Below are 17273 nucleotides of genomic sequence, written 5' to 3'. Positions count from 1 at the left end.
GTTCCCATTTTTTTTCCTTTGTCATTCATTTTAAACAACGTTGAAAGATATTTTCAAGCGCATCTAACAGTTATGTTTGGTGCGGCCCTAGCATCGTAATGGCCATTAGCAGTTTTAGTTCTATGTTCTCGTTAAATAAAGCTTGATTTATGAGTTTCTTACTTCTTCGAAGAAGATTCTTTGCCATTTTGGAAAGGGGGGGAGAGTAAAAATGGCGAAAAACCAAGAAAGAGGCTTCATTTGCTTAATAAATGCTACACTAGGGACCGATCGACGAAAAAGAGTGAGAGAGTGAGAGAGAGAGAGAGAGAGAGAGAGAGAGAGAGAGAGAGAGAGAGAGAGAGAGAGAGAGAGAGAGAGAGAGAGAGAGAGAGAGAGAGAGAGAGAGAGAGATGCGGAGAGAAAATTTTAGTTAGTTAGAAAAAAGACAACTTAAAGAAAAAAAAAATATTTTTCAAAAGTAAATTCGATACCAAGTTCAAAAGACAGGGAGGGGGGATGCTATGCTATTTAAATTCAAGTTTAAAAGATACCAAAATTCTTCAAAACCTTTAACACATTTTTTAAGTAAAATAGAAAAATAATTGAAAGAAAGTATAGACTATTCCATTAACTTCTTGCAAGAGAAACAAACGCACATGGGCTAACCAAGAGGCAACGCTAGACGGAGCCTGTGTACACGCTAGCCAACTCGCGCTGCCTCTAGCGGCGCTTATTGGCGATAGAGAAATAACCCAAGAAGATAACCTCTCCCACCCGCCCCTGTGGTATTTGCTTCTCTACTGGAATTAATGGAACATTTGGTCTATAGACAGAAAATAACGAAAAGAAAAAAAGACAACACATTTTTAAGGGATTTTTCTTTCGATAGAATTTATAGAACGAACTACGTATAAATATACGAAAAAAGAATTCACTTTGTTATTTTTGACAAAAGCTAAAATTAGGTCTAGGAATATTGTAGAAAAAGGCATATCTTTTTTTTTCAGCGGAATTTACCATAGCAGTAATACCAACGTGTAGTAAAAATTGCCCCTCAAAATTTAAGGGTATACAAAAGCTGCAATATCGCTTGTCACTAAACGAATGATTAAAATAACACCTCCATACACATTCTCTATACTGTAAAGTAACTAAGGAATTTTGTCATAAGTATGACATAGAAAATAAAAGGGTCCTAATAGCTTGTCCATTTTTGTGGTGGTGTGGACACCCAATTTTTCACGAAACGGGGCGAGAGATAGAGAGAGAGACACCGCTTCTAGAACATCGTATTAACTTATTTCCAAAAGCGTATATTGCTTTGAAGAAGTTGATACTTTAAAAGTAAAAAATAATCAACGTTTTAAATAGATTTGAAACATTGAGTGGAAGATGACAATCAGGGGTTCCAACTTTAATGCATTTTCTATACGGCCCCTGTAGAAATGTTTTCCACGCAATGCACGAATGTTCAGGGACGAGTTGACCACCAGAGGAGAGAATTCGGGTTTAATAAAAAGTAACTAGTGAAAGCGTAAGTTTGTAAGATATGTTCTATAAGTATGAAACAACCCATACTTCGTAATGCTTTCAAGAGACTTACTGAGAGCTAGTTCAAGCGAGAATTGAAGTCCTACACTCGGTTAACTTTGCAGACTTCCATCTTCCTATTTAGGCTGCATTACTAAGCCTTTGACAGCGCCTCACCAGGCGTCGCTTTACCTCGAATCTATAACCTACGTCACTTCATGGCAATCTCTCAGTAACCAGTGACAAGCCTATGGAGCATATCTTAGGAGCTTATGGTGATAGTACTTGGACACGATCTGAGCTTAAAGTATGGACTTCAGGATAAGCCTTTGACAGCGCCTCAGCACCAGGCGTCGCTTTACCTCGAATCTATGACCTACCTCACTCACTTCATGACAAGCTCTAAGTAACCAGTGACAAACTTAAGGAACATATCTTATGATCTTATAGCGAGATTACTTGGACACGATCTGACCTCAAAGTATGGACTTCAGGAATATAATAACCGGGGAATGTGACAGAGATCCCATACCAGGTTTTGGTTGGATACACCATTAAGTTAGGTATAAAGGCCATCAGTATGGATGCGAAAGGACAAGGAAGGTGATGTGTGCTAGAGCGCGTGCGTCGCAATGCAGAAAAGTCGTTTCCAAGGCTTAAGCACGCGCAATGACATCAAATGGAACGGAAAACAACAAGACACCAAGCGATACTACACACCCTCTGTTGGGTTAATGGTACAGTAAATTCTTTCTCGAAAAAAAGGTAGAAAATGAAATTAATCTGATATATCATCTTTTTTTCTTGGAACGGATATAGCTCCTAGAATTCTTTTAGTTTTAATTTATTATGTACCTGTTTTTCTAGAGTTCTTAGAAAATTATTATTTTTAAGAAGAATGGTTAACAAGGGGATTGAGTAAAGAAACAACACTAATTAAGAATCTCATTAGAGAGATAGTACGGTGGTCGTGGAAAGATTACGCTCGCTACTGGTATAATTAATTGGTTGGGTTGGCTTAAAAAAGGTTTTTGTTTATAGTAGTTTCGCCTTATACACGTTGGTATCGCGTCATACCAGAACAGTAGAAGAAAAACCTTTCTTATAGAATTAAGTTATTTTTGAAAAAAATCTCCCTATGATATTCCAGTTTGAAAAATTATTTAGAAAAAAACTATTTAGGCCTACTGATTTTAAATTTTCAACTAAATTTTCCAAACTACGGTCATCTCTGCCTCTAACTGTACTAACTGTAGGCCATGGTTTATTATATTTTTAACCGAAATCGTAGCGGAGCAGTACAGAGGCATGACCTACTGTGTGATTCATTATTTGTTCGAGTCAAATTACTAATAAATTTAGATCACAGAAAATTATTTAGTAAAATGTAACAACCAAGGTAAAACTAGTTCTATCGTAACCCCATAATGCATATTTATAAGTATGGGTTTATTAGCATCGACAATGCGAGAGAAAAAAAGATTGCAGTGCAATCTTCATTTAACAACTACTAATAAAAAACCCTAAGAGTCAAATTACTACAGTAGAGACAGAGATCACAGTAGGCCACGGTTTCTGTTACCGGCCACTAGTTGACACCCCTCTTCAATAAATACACCACCAGGTGACGCCCCTCTACCCTTTTCTTTTTAAAAAAAGAACGCTGTTTGAGTCGAATTACTAGTAGAGATATAGATCACAGTAGGCTATGGTCTCCGTTACCGGCCACTAGTTGAAGCCCCTCTACGATAAATACCCCACCAGGTGACGCCCCAGTACCATTTATTTTAAATTTATTTATAAAGAACGCTATTCGAGTCAAATTACTAGTAGAGACAGAGCTCACAGTAGGCCATGGTTCTGTTACCGGCCACTAGTTGACGCCCTGTACGATAAATCCACCACCAGGTGACGCCCCTATACCCCTTTCTTTAAAAAAAAACGAGAAGAAAGCGTGCTTGTAGCAAATATCCTTTTCGGGACCCATACTTATATTCACATTGTATCAGAAACTTTCGGTACCCCTTCCAGTACCAATTTCTTTAAGTGCCGTAGACATAATGAAAGCTATATCCTAACACACACACGTCACGCGCTTTAATAGGAGAGCGAAAGGGGTGCTTGTAGTAGCGGCAATTTCACAAAAGAGAGGAATAGTAATGTTCATTGACGAGAGATGGAAAGCTTCTCTCATTAATCATTCATGAAAAGAATGAAGAAGAAAAAAGGTTTGGGAACCTACTAGGCATATATTCCTTCTCTTACACATACATTCGCCTTTGAAGGCAGAAAAAAACTGCGCTTGGAAATCCAGGCCTAGCTTTTCTTCTCAGTTAGAGCTCCCAAAATACATCCCGTTCCTTGAAAGAATTTAGTAAATCATCCCACGAACAATGTTACCCGGCGTATCCCGGATCCCCGGGTGTTTTAAGGGTCCGAAAAACCGGGAACAGTTTCCTGTCTATGAAAACACTTCTACTAAATTGTCTTTGGGGCTTTAAAATAAAATGTGCACGATGCAATATGTTGTTTGTTCTTTGATGAACTGCAAAACCGAGTGTAATGTAGTTACTAAGAGCTTGACATGAAGTGACGTAGATGAAACGTCATAGATTCTCGTAAAGCGACAACCTGATGAGGCGCTGTCAAAGGCTTAGTACAGACTAAATAGGAAGATGAAGTCCTGCAAAATTAACCACCGAGTGTAGTCAATTCTCGCTTGTTCTCGAACTGTAAATCTCTAGCACTACCAAGCATAGGAAGTGTCATACTTATGGAACATATCTTATAAACTTATGTCTATAACCGACATCAGCAGTGCAATTAGGTATTTAAATCAAATCGGAAATTAAAGAATTGCATTGCAACTATGCGTATCATGAAAAACAACTAACTAAAAGATAACAAATACTATTTAAATCAAATTGTAGAATTATTAATTAACGAATTGCATGCAACTATGCGTAACAAACAAGAAACTAAAAGATAACAAATACACATCAGCTTCACGCCATTGACTTCCTATACTCTTATTTTATCCATTCAATATTCATAGTTTGATTAAAATACATTCCCTGTCCCCATAGCTGCTACGTAAAAGCCTAAACCTCGGACGGTCACACCACCACGGAAATAATGATATTTCAAAGAAAATGTTGGACCCGGCGGAACTTGGTTGCTTGGTAATGGGAAGAAAAGAAACGGTCGAACGGAATGGACAAGTAAAAGAATATTTTTCCCGTTTTTCTTTCATTCTGCCTTTCTTTCTTTCCTTTTTTTTAGTTAGGCACAGATGCAAGCAGCAATATATATAGAATAACTGCATTCGAACGAATTGCCGCTAGTTCTATAAACGTGAATTGAATAACAATTGCATTTCGTTTCGTTTCTATCCGGATAAAAAGGCCTACGGTACACAGTTTTCTATACGGCGTTAAAGCAATAGAATTGAACAAAACCGAACTATACCTAAAGTAAATCAGTACAAAATTGAGATTGAACTTATTGCCTCGGTGGCACGCGTTGATTGGCTAACTGCGATTTGTTTGAAAGGAACATTTGCAATCTAAGAAGGAATAAATATTCAAATAAAACTGAAGGTAAATTTAGGTTCATTCAAGGTTGAAACTAAGGCGGCTTTTTTATAAAAAAGATCTACTTGTCTATAAAATGAAGAGCGATGGGTTGAAAATTTGTTTTATACAAGGTTGCTATTTGGAAAATTTTACCACGTAAGCTGATACTGTAGAAGAAATTCCTAGTTTTTTCGTGCCTTGTCGTGATTGGTGGGTATAAAAAAGTGGAACAATGTGGTGAGTGATATCCTCTTTCTTAACTCAGTACACTACGAGTGCATTCATTTAAGGAAAGAACAAGCAGAACATAATGAATATTGTAACTTTAGAATGATATCTACATTTCGTTTACAAATTGGCATTTCATATGTAGTGCTAAATAAATAGTTTACAGCTCTAAGCCTTTGCGTATAATTTAAAACGTTTCGAGTAGCAGACGAAAAACGCCCCCTTAATCAATCAATCAATCAATCAATCAATAACACCAAGTTACTCCCCTAAATTCCCATCACATTGATATGAAGCACCTTAAAAAGAAATAATAATTTTCCGCTTCAAATTACGAGTCTGACTTACAAAAAAAAAATCATTCCTTATGAATTTTACTCAATTGTACCACGAATATCGCTATAGTAAAAACTAAACTTGTCTTAGAGATAAAGCAACAGTTTAAAGGTATACATAGGGCTAGAACTTTTCTCGTTTTTAATCGAAAAGAGCATATAAAATAATGAATATATCGAATTGGAACCACGTTTCTATCTACAATATTAGAGAAGATACCAGAGAAATTAAGTTTCCGTAATGGATGGCACTACGCGTTAGGCTTCTCAGCCAAGCACTGGGAAGTACCACCCCTATTGGACGCCTAGTACCACCTGACGGACGGATTCGTCCAATAGAGGTGTTCCTTCCCAGTGCTTAGCGGAGAAGCCTAACGCGTAGTGCCATCCATTACCTTAACTTAATTTCTCTCGTATCTTCTTTAATATTGTAGATAAAAACATACTTCCAATTGAGATATATTCATTATATTAACTCTTTCGATTAAAAACGAAAAAATTCTAGATACCGGAACATACCTTTAAAACTGTAAGCCTAACCAATAATATTATAAAAGGGATTGAATAAATCCGTCTCTAGCATGTTCCCAAGGCTTAGTAAGTAAGCGAGCAATTGTGGGAAAGAATTTATTGAAGATTCGCCTGCAAGAAATCAATATGGCTGCCGCGTATGTTTTTCGCGGCCTAAATTCGATATTTCTTTAGAAGATATTACAGCGCGCTCGTAGAGTTCAATAATTCATGGGTGACCCCGATACACCCCAGTCCCAATATTGATTGCGACCCCAAAACATTCCCACCATCACCACCACCAGATATCAAACTCGTATATAAGAAAATAACAAAACCATAACCAATAGTTAGAAAATGTGAAAACGAGTATAAGTTGAACTTCGAAAATGATACCCAAAGCTTTAACAAGAAGTGATATCTAGTTTATTAGGAAGAAGGTATAAATTCGCCACATTTATAATCTAGCTTTATCTCCAGTCCAAACGTTAAGTAGGTCCAGAGTTAATCCCCGCCTCTAAATTACAACCAGCATCTCATTGGTTCTTGAAAACTCACGTCAGCGCGACGCGAATGACGGAAATTACAGTCATATTTTCCGACTGAGGAGATTGGCGAAATAGCCCGGCCTCCTTTTACGCCCCCCCCCCTTGTATTTTGAAAGGGGGACTGGGACTACGGCGCGTTAATACTTAGGCATCTTAGACCTTCCCCCTAATAAACTAGATATCACTTCTTGGATTTAAGCTTTGTTCCCCCAAAAAAGAAGTGGTGTAACTGCAAGGGTTTGCCCACCTTTATAGTGATCTTGGCTATCGGTTGTTCTCATAATGTCCAGTAACTGTTGCTCCATCGGGAAACGAATCGTATCCAGAGGACTGGCGTTCATGTTACTCGTTAGAGGTCGTTCCTGTTAAAGAGAAATTAAAAAAGGTTCATTAGCATATACAGTCATTAAAATATAAAATAATTATAAAAATTATATTGATATAATTGATTCTGAAGTTGGTGTCGGGACCATATTTTGCAGTTGTTTGAAAAATTGCAGTGTGCTTTTAAAAGCCAAAGGGACATTGGGTTTTGGGGCCTTGGTCCAAATCAACACTTTTTTTTTTAAATTATAAAAACAGACTTACGCTTAGAAAGAAAAAATGGGTATATAAAATTAAAGGATATGGTTCGGTTAAGTTTTATTAATGATTTTGGTGTTATTTTTTTATCAATATAAATTTATTAAAAAATAAAGTGGTTGTCAAACCATTTCAGCCTCCCTTTAACCTTTAATTTTCACAGTAAATTGAAGCTTTAAGATTACTTTTAAAATGAACTTGCTGAGTTCCCAGGACGTTTATAACACTTAAACACCAAACTAATGGTGAGAGGGGACACACGATTGTACCCTTTAAGTCGTACAAATCAAATGGTACTAAATAAAATACGCCATTCGCGCAATTCTAAATCGGTTCCGGGCAACTTTCCAAGTACTACAAGAAAATCTTTTAAAATTCTCCGGGAGAATTAAAGAAAATAAGGAAATTGAAAGTGATTTAAATTTTTCCTCCTCATTCGGATTCCAGAGACGTCGTACAGAAAAAAAAATACCACGCCCAAAAAATTAACTTAACATACGGAGAAAATTCAACGAAGGACAACGACTTCCGGTTTGGAGTTCGAGTCTGAAATTTAATTGGTTCGGTCTCTGAATGATTCGCTTAAACTTTGGAGAAGACCAAGCACGTATAGCCAGGAATACATACAGATAATTGGAATCATAGTGTACAGCCACTTTCTCAACGTATCTAGGGCGGGTTTTGTGGGAGGAGCTACAGACTAATCTACCTCGTTGGTAGGAATGAAGAACGGTTAGTATTTACTTCAGTCCGACTCATAGACCACCCAGTATAGACCCCCTCCCTCCAACACGTAACGAAAAGTTTAAATTATCTTATTGGCTCATTTAAACTACGTTTTGATGACGTTGCTGACGGGAACGGCGAAAAATACGTAGGTAATTCCTTTTTACCTCTGTCGCTATAACCCGCCTCTCCTTCCATACCCCCCCCGTCCCGTGGAAGGGGGTCCGGGACTTTGACGCGCCCAGATTACTCTGTTCTCCATTCCCACTTCTAAAATTATATCTATCCCTGGACCCTGGTACCACTCTATGGTAAGTTGTCAAGCCCGGCCCACAAAACCCGTGTGTAGAAATTAACACTACTGCACAATTATTCCTAGTAACCGTATTAATTCCTAGCCGGTAAAGCCATAGCATCTTTACTATCCTAATTCTTTCTTTAAAATATAATGAAACGTTTAGCGATTGGGCCAGACGTGTTGGCGTCCGTGACATACAAGGCCGCGAGAAAATCTGCATTAGGTCTATTTAGTTTCTAGAGATTTACCATTTGAGATATAAGCGAGGCGAGGAGCCTAAAATTCTCATCTATATACATTCTACGTTGAACTAACCCCCCCCCCCTCCCTCATGGCTCCCTTTTAGAAATTAATGGTTTCCCAGCAAAGTTAACTGCTTCTCGGTTTAAATTAATTTCCTAGTTGAGGGCCCGAGCTAGATTCGCTGCTGTCTGCCGAACTATTAACCAACCGAAATTTGCTTCGTATTAAAGGAAGGAATGTATTAAGGTTTAACTTCCGTCATTGAAGTCTAATTCCGAACGGTTGAGAGAAAATAATGGAGTATACTATACTATACCTTTTTGGGTATGGTATTTATTCTATAAATGGATATACGCAGCGTGGTTCAGCTATTTGATAGTGAACAGATATGTCGGTAGTTTACCATCCGTACGTTAATTACCGGAAATTACCAAATTACCACCGTAAATTACTAATATACAGATGGTGTTTCTGATAAGTCTGCCATAAATTAAGGGGGATGTTCTGTTCGGAAATCAATTTTGAGTCGAAAATGTAATAACTTCTATCTCCATTTTGTTTGCCACAAGGGACACTTTTTGTGTTATGATTTGAGTGTCAAGAAGTGATATCTAGTTTATTAGGGAGAAAGTATAAGATGCCTAAGTATTCGCGCACCATATTCCCAGTCCCCCTTTCAAAATACAAGGGGGGACGTAAAAGGAGGCCGGGCTATTTCGCTGTCTCTCCTCAGTTGGAAAATACGTAATTTTCGTCATTTGCGTCGCGTTGACGTGAGTTTTCAAGAACCAATGAGATGCTGGTTGTAATTTAGAGGCAGGGATTAATTCCAGACCTACGTTTGGACTGCAGATAAAGCTGCGAATTTATACTTTCTCCCTAATAAACTAGATTATATCATTCTTGGTCAAATATTCACCGACGATTTTATCTAAAAGATTTGTGTCTATAATCTTGCCAGGTGCGTAGTGAAAACAATAGACGTATTCAAATAGCTCATCCACCCTGTGGCATCGCGGGAGATTGGATACGACTTTGAGAGGAGTTAAAAGCTCGATATATATTCCATTCTAGACAACATACATATTAGGTCATAACATAAAAGGGCGATATAGGCATGCAGGCGTTGACTGGAATATGATATTTTTCTTATACATAAAAGAGTTAGTCGTCGCGTGTCTGAAAAGGAGATCTAAGAAAAGGAGATGGCGGTCAGGACGTATATTATACCCCTTTTTTAGTAGTCTAGGTAAAAGTCGCTTAAACCAAAGTTATATACAGAAAAAAAACATTTAAAATTAAAAAGAAATAAGTTTCAGATCACTTATAGCGAATTCCATAATTATATTACTGCTCGGGGCACTCTCGGAATGCTCTGCAACATTTTTCATGTTCCATTGGCAAACTCAATCTTATTCACGTCTAATCTCCATTGGTCAAGCGCTCGGCCCGAGTTCAGCTCGGAACCGATACGTATGAACTATGAAAGACCGATCAGTGTATACAGATAACTCCGGAAATGAGGCGTATTTTTCCTCAAGATCGAACTGATAACGACCTTATTTGTTTTTGGTCGAATCTGATGACGAAATAAAGCAAAATTCCGAGGGCGATCTCAGTCAGGGGTAGTCCCAATGGAGTTAGCCATAAGTTTTATTTTTACTCCAGCCATATCTTCCCATTAATGTTTTCGAGTTACACTAAAACCCAACCGGAAGAGTTAACTCATAAAGACAATTTCAGACACCTTTGAATTAATTAACTTCCGTTTTCCTATACATAAACATAAGTCAACGTTTTTTTCACACCACCCAAGTTCGGATTCCCCCGTCATTGAACGTATTTGGTCTTAAATTTAGCTGGCGTTTTGAGTCACTTCCCAAAACATACCATATAATAAAAGGCAAGTACTACGTTATTTAAATGCCCTTGAAAATCCAACACAGTCCAGTACAAACCAATGGTATACTTTCTCAATGCAAGCAAGAAATCTGGAATGTATGTGTGCAGACGAAAGCCGTAAAAAGCAAGCTATAGTCAGTCTGGATGAAGTATAGGTATACAGGGTGTTACTGATATGTCTTACTGAAAATGTTTTTTGGGCGAATTCGAGTCGAAAATGTAACTTCTGTGACATTTTTCCACAAGAGATACCGTGCACAAGTCATAACATAAGAAATGTTCCATAAGTTTTTTACTGGTTACTAACTAGAGCTTGTCATGAAGTGACGTAGGTCATAGATTCGATGTAAAGCGACGCCTGGTGCACGAGGCGCTGCATGTCAAAGGCTTAGTAATACAAACTAAATATTAAGATTGAAGTCCTGCAAAATTAACCGAGCGTAGGACTTCAATTCTCGCTTCAGTCGTTCTCGAACTAGCTCGAGCTGTAAGTCTCTAGCATTACGAATTGTATAATTAGTGTCATACATTTGGAACAACATATTTTGCAGATGAACCCTTAAATTTAACTAAGAAACTAAACAGACTCTGCCAATTTAAACACCCCAACTCGAAAACGATGGGTAGGTGGCCCGGGCGGTAAAATCAAATGTCATAGAAGTTACATTTTCGACTCAAGATCGCCCCAAAGAACATCGCCCTTCATTTAAATTCAGAAACACCCTGTATATCGTATGTAGTAAGGTACACACACTAAAGGGTCTCACTCACACACATCAGACAGTGTTGTTGGCATGCATAAGGGGTTATACACGTAATAAGACGGGCCCAGCAGCCAGCCTCTTTAAACGCTTTGGTCCCGTCGTCCTGCTTTAAAGGAGTTATGATTCCATTCTAGACGGTTTTAGGATCCCCAAGTCTAGACTGTAAGCTTTACACCAGAAATTTCCAAGCTCAATTTCCCCCCCGCCGTGGTTCTGAATATATACTGGCATAGTGACCCAGACCTTCCAAGAGAGAGTTAAAAGTACGCCGTCCAGACTATTTAAAATATCACTAAACTCTAGCTAGAGCCGCTACAACCAAAAGGTAGACTAGGGGGACCTACTAGCTGCCTTAGGAGGACACCAAATCCACCAACCCCATGTCTAGAGCGCGCTGTCTGTGATAATTCTTTTTTCTTTTTCTTTTTAAGTATATACTGAAACCTATGGAGTTTCTCCGATTTCCTTCCGCGTCTGAAGCTCCGGAATAATATAGACGAATCGTCTGATTATCCCAGACAAAACTAAAGCGTGATTGGTTGTTGGGAATTTAAGAGATGCACGCGTACTTAATTTAATCCCTGCACTGTAGCTTGCATATAACCAATCTGATGGGATGGAAGTTTTATCGTATACGCGTCAAAATGGACGGTATATGCGCCAGACCTGAATTTACTAGTTTAGTAAGGATTAATTCTTAAGCCTCGGCTTCATTAAGCCTACTTTCATATAAAGCCTAATTTAATAAATAAATATAGGTGTAATTTACTAATTTACAGCAGCATACCTGGTAAATTAGTAATGATTTTCTCTATAATTTAATTATTTATGGTTGTTATTTGTTAGTTTAAGTGAGACTGCTAATTTTCAGCAGGACCGGAAATAAGAAAATTTAAAGAACATTGTCCATTGGAGCATGGACAAAGCAATACTGCATTGCTTTGTCCATGATTGGAGTTTGCAGAAATTGGTCGCATCTTCATAGTCAAGCTATCAAAACTTCGGAAAATTTATTGGACAATGTCCAGTGTCCTGTGCTTATTTCCATCCCTGATTTTTTGTGCTAAAGTTAAACCTTGAATTTTTAAGCCTACTTTTGTGGTAGCCTAATTTAACAAATACCTTTGTAAATAACTTATATTTGTTGTTTAAGCTAAGAAAACCTAAATCGCTCATTTTCAAAAAGCAATACCTTAAGCCTTGGCTTTTTTTTTATGAAACCCCAAATATCCAAAAAAAAAATTTGGGAAGAAGAAAAATAATGGGGGTTTTGTTTAAATATCCGAGACTGTGCTTTATAGTTCGAACAAAACAAAATCCTCCATTTTCCGAAGACGAAGACAAACACACACACACAGCCAAAGAGAAGGGAGTTAATAATTAATAATAAATAAACCAGGACACGATGACATGGCTTGTATATCTCGTGTGTATTTCAAAATGCAAATAGAGAGAAAAGTTATATATATATTATCGTGGTCTGCACTGTAAAAAAAAATGTGGCGGAAACGCTCCTATAAAGGTATTTTCGACCCCCACCCCAGACGTACCATATAAGGTATGAATTCGCACCCTTCATATAGGGTATTAATGTGAACCCCTAGATAAGGGGCGTTTTTTTATACCATTGGGTAATTTTTCGCTCCTTAATAGGTACATATTAGTAACATAGTATTTGTCTTTGAAGCAACAGAAGGGAATAAATATGTACCCTTCTTGAGTGATTGGGGTATAAATAGACTCCATATATGGTGCTTTTCCGGACAACAACAATTTGAATTAGGGGTGCGAAAAAGCGCCCTTTCTCCATTTAGGGGTGCGTTTTCAGAACATTAGAGGTATTTTCTTGGATATCAAAAATTTGGCTCAGGGGTGCGAAAAAGCACCCTTTCTCCATTTAGGGGTGCGTTTTCAGACCATTAAAGGTATTTTCTTGGATATCAAAAATTCGAATTAGGGGTGCAAAAAGCGCCCTTTCTCCATTTATAGGTGCGTTTTCAGACCATTAAAGGTATTTTCCCGTACCTTAAAAATTTGACTCGGGGGTCCGAAAATATTATTTTTCTCCATTTTAAGGTGCATTTTATTACAATTAAAGGGGTTTAAAAGTTTGAGCAAGGAAATGTGATTATTTTCGACGAAATAGTTTTATAGCCATGAGGTATCTATTGTGATAATTCTTTAAAAGAACTTCAGTGTATAGTTAACTTTATCGGGGTCAATTAAGATTCGGACTAAAATACTTTAACACTTTGATTTATTTTTAAATTATTTATACTTCATTAATAAAAATTAAATTTTTATTGAACAAATAGCTACTTTAAAGCCTATAAATTAATTTCACACTACAATATAATTATTAGAACATTAAGCTTAAACCTGATAATCTAAATATTTAGTACTATGAAAAACTAAACACTTACCAGAAACTATTTCTTAAGAAACCAGATATTAAAAAACTAATGATATCTCACCCCTATATAAAAATTTAATTAATTTATACCATAATTAATCTTCTCTAGTCAAATCAAAAACAAAGATTTTTAACAATATTTTTAGAAAAAAATATTTGATTAAAGAAAGATGACTTTGTTACATTTGTACTAAAATTTCCACCACAGAAACAGATATTATAAACCGCTTGAATAGTTGGTCGACCTTTTTTGACTTAATAAAGATTATTCAGTCGAAGTCATCACGATTAATATAACCCTGCAATGAAAATATTATAGAACTGATTTAAAATTATCTTAAAATATCAAACCGCCGTTTTTAGACATTTTCAAACTCACATTTAAATTTAATCCTTTCCTGTTACAACACTCTAGAACATTACACAACAAGATTCCATTTTAAAGGCATGATGTTATGACTGCTATTTACTGTATTTTTCGTAAGCATTCCATGAAATTTTACATATCAGGTTCATACAAACCTGGACATGTCGGGGAAATAAATTTTTGACTAAAAACTGAGGGAAATTTTCAGTAAAATTCAAGCAACTTCGTGAGGCTAGAAGATTACTCCACTCTAAAATACATCCTGAAACTATTACTCAAAAAAAAACCTGTGGAGTTATTTGGTGGTGCCAGAGAAATATATGGGGAAAACCTGGATTTGTCAGGGAAAACGGGACTCCAAAAGTCTTATGGATGTACTTACAACTTACCTAAAACTTTATCATTTTTGACCAAATACCACAATTCTTTTCATTCACATCTTACGTGGAAAATACCTAAATTCATACCAACCTGGGTTTTAGCTGTTTCAAAATTTCACATCACTTAAGTTGTGATTCATGAACTAATCCATCAGTAATGATTTTTTGTAATGCTAAGTGTAAACGGAAAAGTTGCCTTCTGATGGCTGAAAATAGAGAATAAATTAAAATTAACTGGCCAAAGGCTTGCCTTACTTTAAAGGATGAGATCCGTTAGTCAGAACTTTAGTTTTTATGGCTCCTGATTCAAACAAGTCTGAAATTGGAAACATTTTTAAAATTCACACAGTTTATATTAATGTATTACACATAATTATTACCTTGGTTGGACTTGTGAGCGTAACTAATTTTCAAATGGACGTAGTCGCTTAAATGAGTGTCGCTAAGCCTAGTTTGAAATTTTTAGGGTTAAAAAAATATGGCACGCGACGCGCGCGAATTTATTTCACGATGGCGCGTGCGCACGTGACTTTCAAGTAAAAAATTCCTTTTGAGGTATAAATAAACACCCTCCACAACATAAAATATTTACAAATGGTACAAAAACACACCAACAGAGAACCCTGAGGCTTGTTTTGACACCCTATAGGGTTAGAATAAACACCTTAAGGTGTTTTTTTAAGAAAATACCTTTAAGGGTACAAATACACCACATCAAAATCCAATTTTTTTTTACAGTGTGTGGGAAAACGCGTGCGATACGAAAATATTTCAATTTCCTTCAGGGGATTGAGTGAGTCCACACGTCGGATAAGGAAATATACAGTGGCGAGTCAAAAATTAATAAAAACCAAAACGAGAGAAAGAGAGAGAGAGTAGAGAGAGAGACGAGTGGAGTGCCATGGTAACCATGACAACGTCAGTTGAGTACATCGCGATAAGAGAATATAAACAGGGTGTTCCAAAAGGGGTAATTACAGAGAATCAGGTTTCCAAAAGTGATTTTGTGCACGAGATGAAAATTTAATTTCTATGACCTTTTGACCTAAGGAGGCCACAAGTTATGATCGAAGCGTTTTAAGGAAATGACCCCTTACATAAATAATCATTGTTATTCAGTGTCTTATTTAATTTACATAAAGTACAGTGCATCAGGTTTCCAAAGGTGATTTTGTGCACGAGATGAAAATTTAATTTCTATGACCTTTTGACCTAAGGTGGCCACAAGATATGATCGAAGCGTTTTAAGGAAATAACCCCTTACATAAATAACCATTGTTATTCAGTGTCTTATTTAATTTACATAACTTGTAACAGGTGACCCTTATACAGTTTTCAGAGTATTTACACCAACCAAGAGGTCATGGCGGCCAAAGTGCATCACCAAGTACTCTTGCATCCTGGTGTAAATTGTATCAATCCTCCTAGTGGCCGCAAAACATCATGAAAGTTACATATTTTCTACTCCAAACACCAGAACCCACTGCACTACGGTCCAAGTCAAAGTCCAACCAACCACAATATTGGGTACAACACCCTGTACATATATTTGATAATATAGCGCGGCGTATCACGGGAAAGCGACAAGGCTTATTACGGGGATAAGAGCCCAAGGGGGAAACGGAAATCTACAGTCTTATAATGCAACCTTTGAATGAGGCAAAAATCTCTCGTATTTCAATTGGAAACGAGGTCCTTTCCGTGCAACAAGGCAGGTATATGTCCCTCGCCTTTTATACCTCTTTGCTTTTATTAGTAAGCTAGCTAGCTATAGGCGTCCAAAGATTAGTTATCGGTGGATGGGAGTGAAATTGAGTCCTCTTTGATGCCAACGCTACAGGAACTATAGCTAAAATATTTACCACATCTCCAGCATAGAGAAAGAGAGAGAATGGCTTTATTAACTATGATGGGGGGATTCTGGTTAAGCCTTTGGTTTTAGGGTCAAGACTTAAGAGTATATCGACCAACCAGTTCAGCGAAGGAAATAGGTCTTAGTTATTAAGTTTAATTTACTTTGAGAAAGACGCGAAGGTATCTAAGACTCGGTGTTTAAATCAAAATGGCCCATCGAGATAAAATCGCTATATAACAGGGATGTTCTCGATTAAGACGTTGCGGTCCGGTATACCAAATTAATAGACTAACAATACCTAGACTGAACTGAGTTGATTCGTATCTGCATTAAAGTAGCCCTTAACCAGGCATCTTCTACGATTTAAGAGGCGTTTAATCTATCGCTTTACATTAACGCAAGGTTTGCAGTCTAGACAGACGATAACTCATGTAGTCTATGGCGGGATCTAGTTGAAATGAAGACTAGAAAATCCGGTCGGGTTTCAACAACTTCAAAAGCTTAACATTTTGAATGCGAAATCCTTCCCAAACAATTTGTATTGAAGTGTAAATACAGGGTTGGTTAGATACTCGAGTTGGGCCTTCAACAACAAAAATCTGCCTCATCAACGGTCTGGCAACACTGGGGAAACAGCAAAACAAAAACCTATGTACAGGTCCCCTAACCGAACACTCAAATGTTCAAACTGAAGCCCAAACTTAAGCAAAAGTAAAACCACTATAGTATTTATACATATCCGAGGGACAAGCAATATCTTTAACCTTAACAGAGCTAAATTATTCCACGTAACCCAGAACTATTACAGGGAAATTCGAGAGCTGAGTGATTAGCCCCTCATTTATAGCTAAACCATTCTGTTATCTAAGAAGAATTCAGATGGTGTGACGCATTTGAAGTCTTTACTATACGCACTTTTCCATTCTGCAGGTATCTCTACCTTTCCCCTGCAAAATTATAGAGAGAAGTTTACTTTGCGGGAAACGCAGGTGTATATAGGTAACTCGGATTCACTTTGATATCCGGAAGTGCAAG

At 37.2% G+C, this 17273-nt stretch overlaps 1 protein-coding gene and 1 long non-coding RNA gene across 3 annotated transcripts in view; both read right to left on the bottom strand.

Annotated features, from left to right (window-relative positions):
• The window catches only part of orb2 (cytoplasmic polyadenylation element-binding protein orb2), a 117760-nt gene that overhangs the window by 60898 nt on the left and 39589 nt on the right, over positions 1 to 17273 (bottom strand). For both annotated transcript variants that reach the window (XM_089840265.1, XM_089840271.1), the window contains exon 3: positions 6956 to 7070. In XM_089840265.1, the coding sequence (XP_089696391.1) occupies positions 6956 to 7070 (115 nt within the window). The remainder of the gene's footprint in view (positions 1 to 6955; positions 7071 to 17273) is intronic.
• LOC149717578 (uncharacterized) lies at positions 13278 to 15120 on the bottom strand. The gene is made up of 4 exons (XR_016367150.1): positions 14764 to 15120; positions 14475 to 14699; positions 14016 to 14158; positions 13278 to 13935 (listed from the first exon to the last, which is right to left on the bottom strand). It is a non-coding gene; the product is annotated as an uncharacterized LOC149717578 (long non-coding RNA).

The sequence above is a fragment of the Phalangium opilio genome, unplaced genomic scaffold (genome assembly GCF_054372755.1).
Source record: "Phalangium opilio isolate 3A_F unplaced genomic scaffold, DU_Popi_V2 ptg000003l_1, whole genome shotgun sequence".
NCBI lineage: Eukaryota > Metazoa > Arthropoda > Arachnida > Opiliones > Phalangiidae > Phalangium > Phalangium opilio.
Note: the sequence above shows the minus strand (reverse complement) of the source record. Positions and strands in the feature narration are given on the sequence as shown.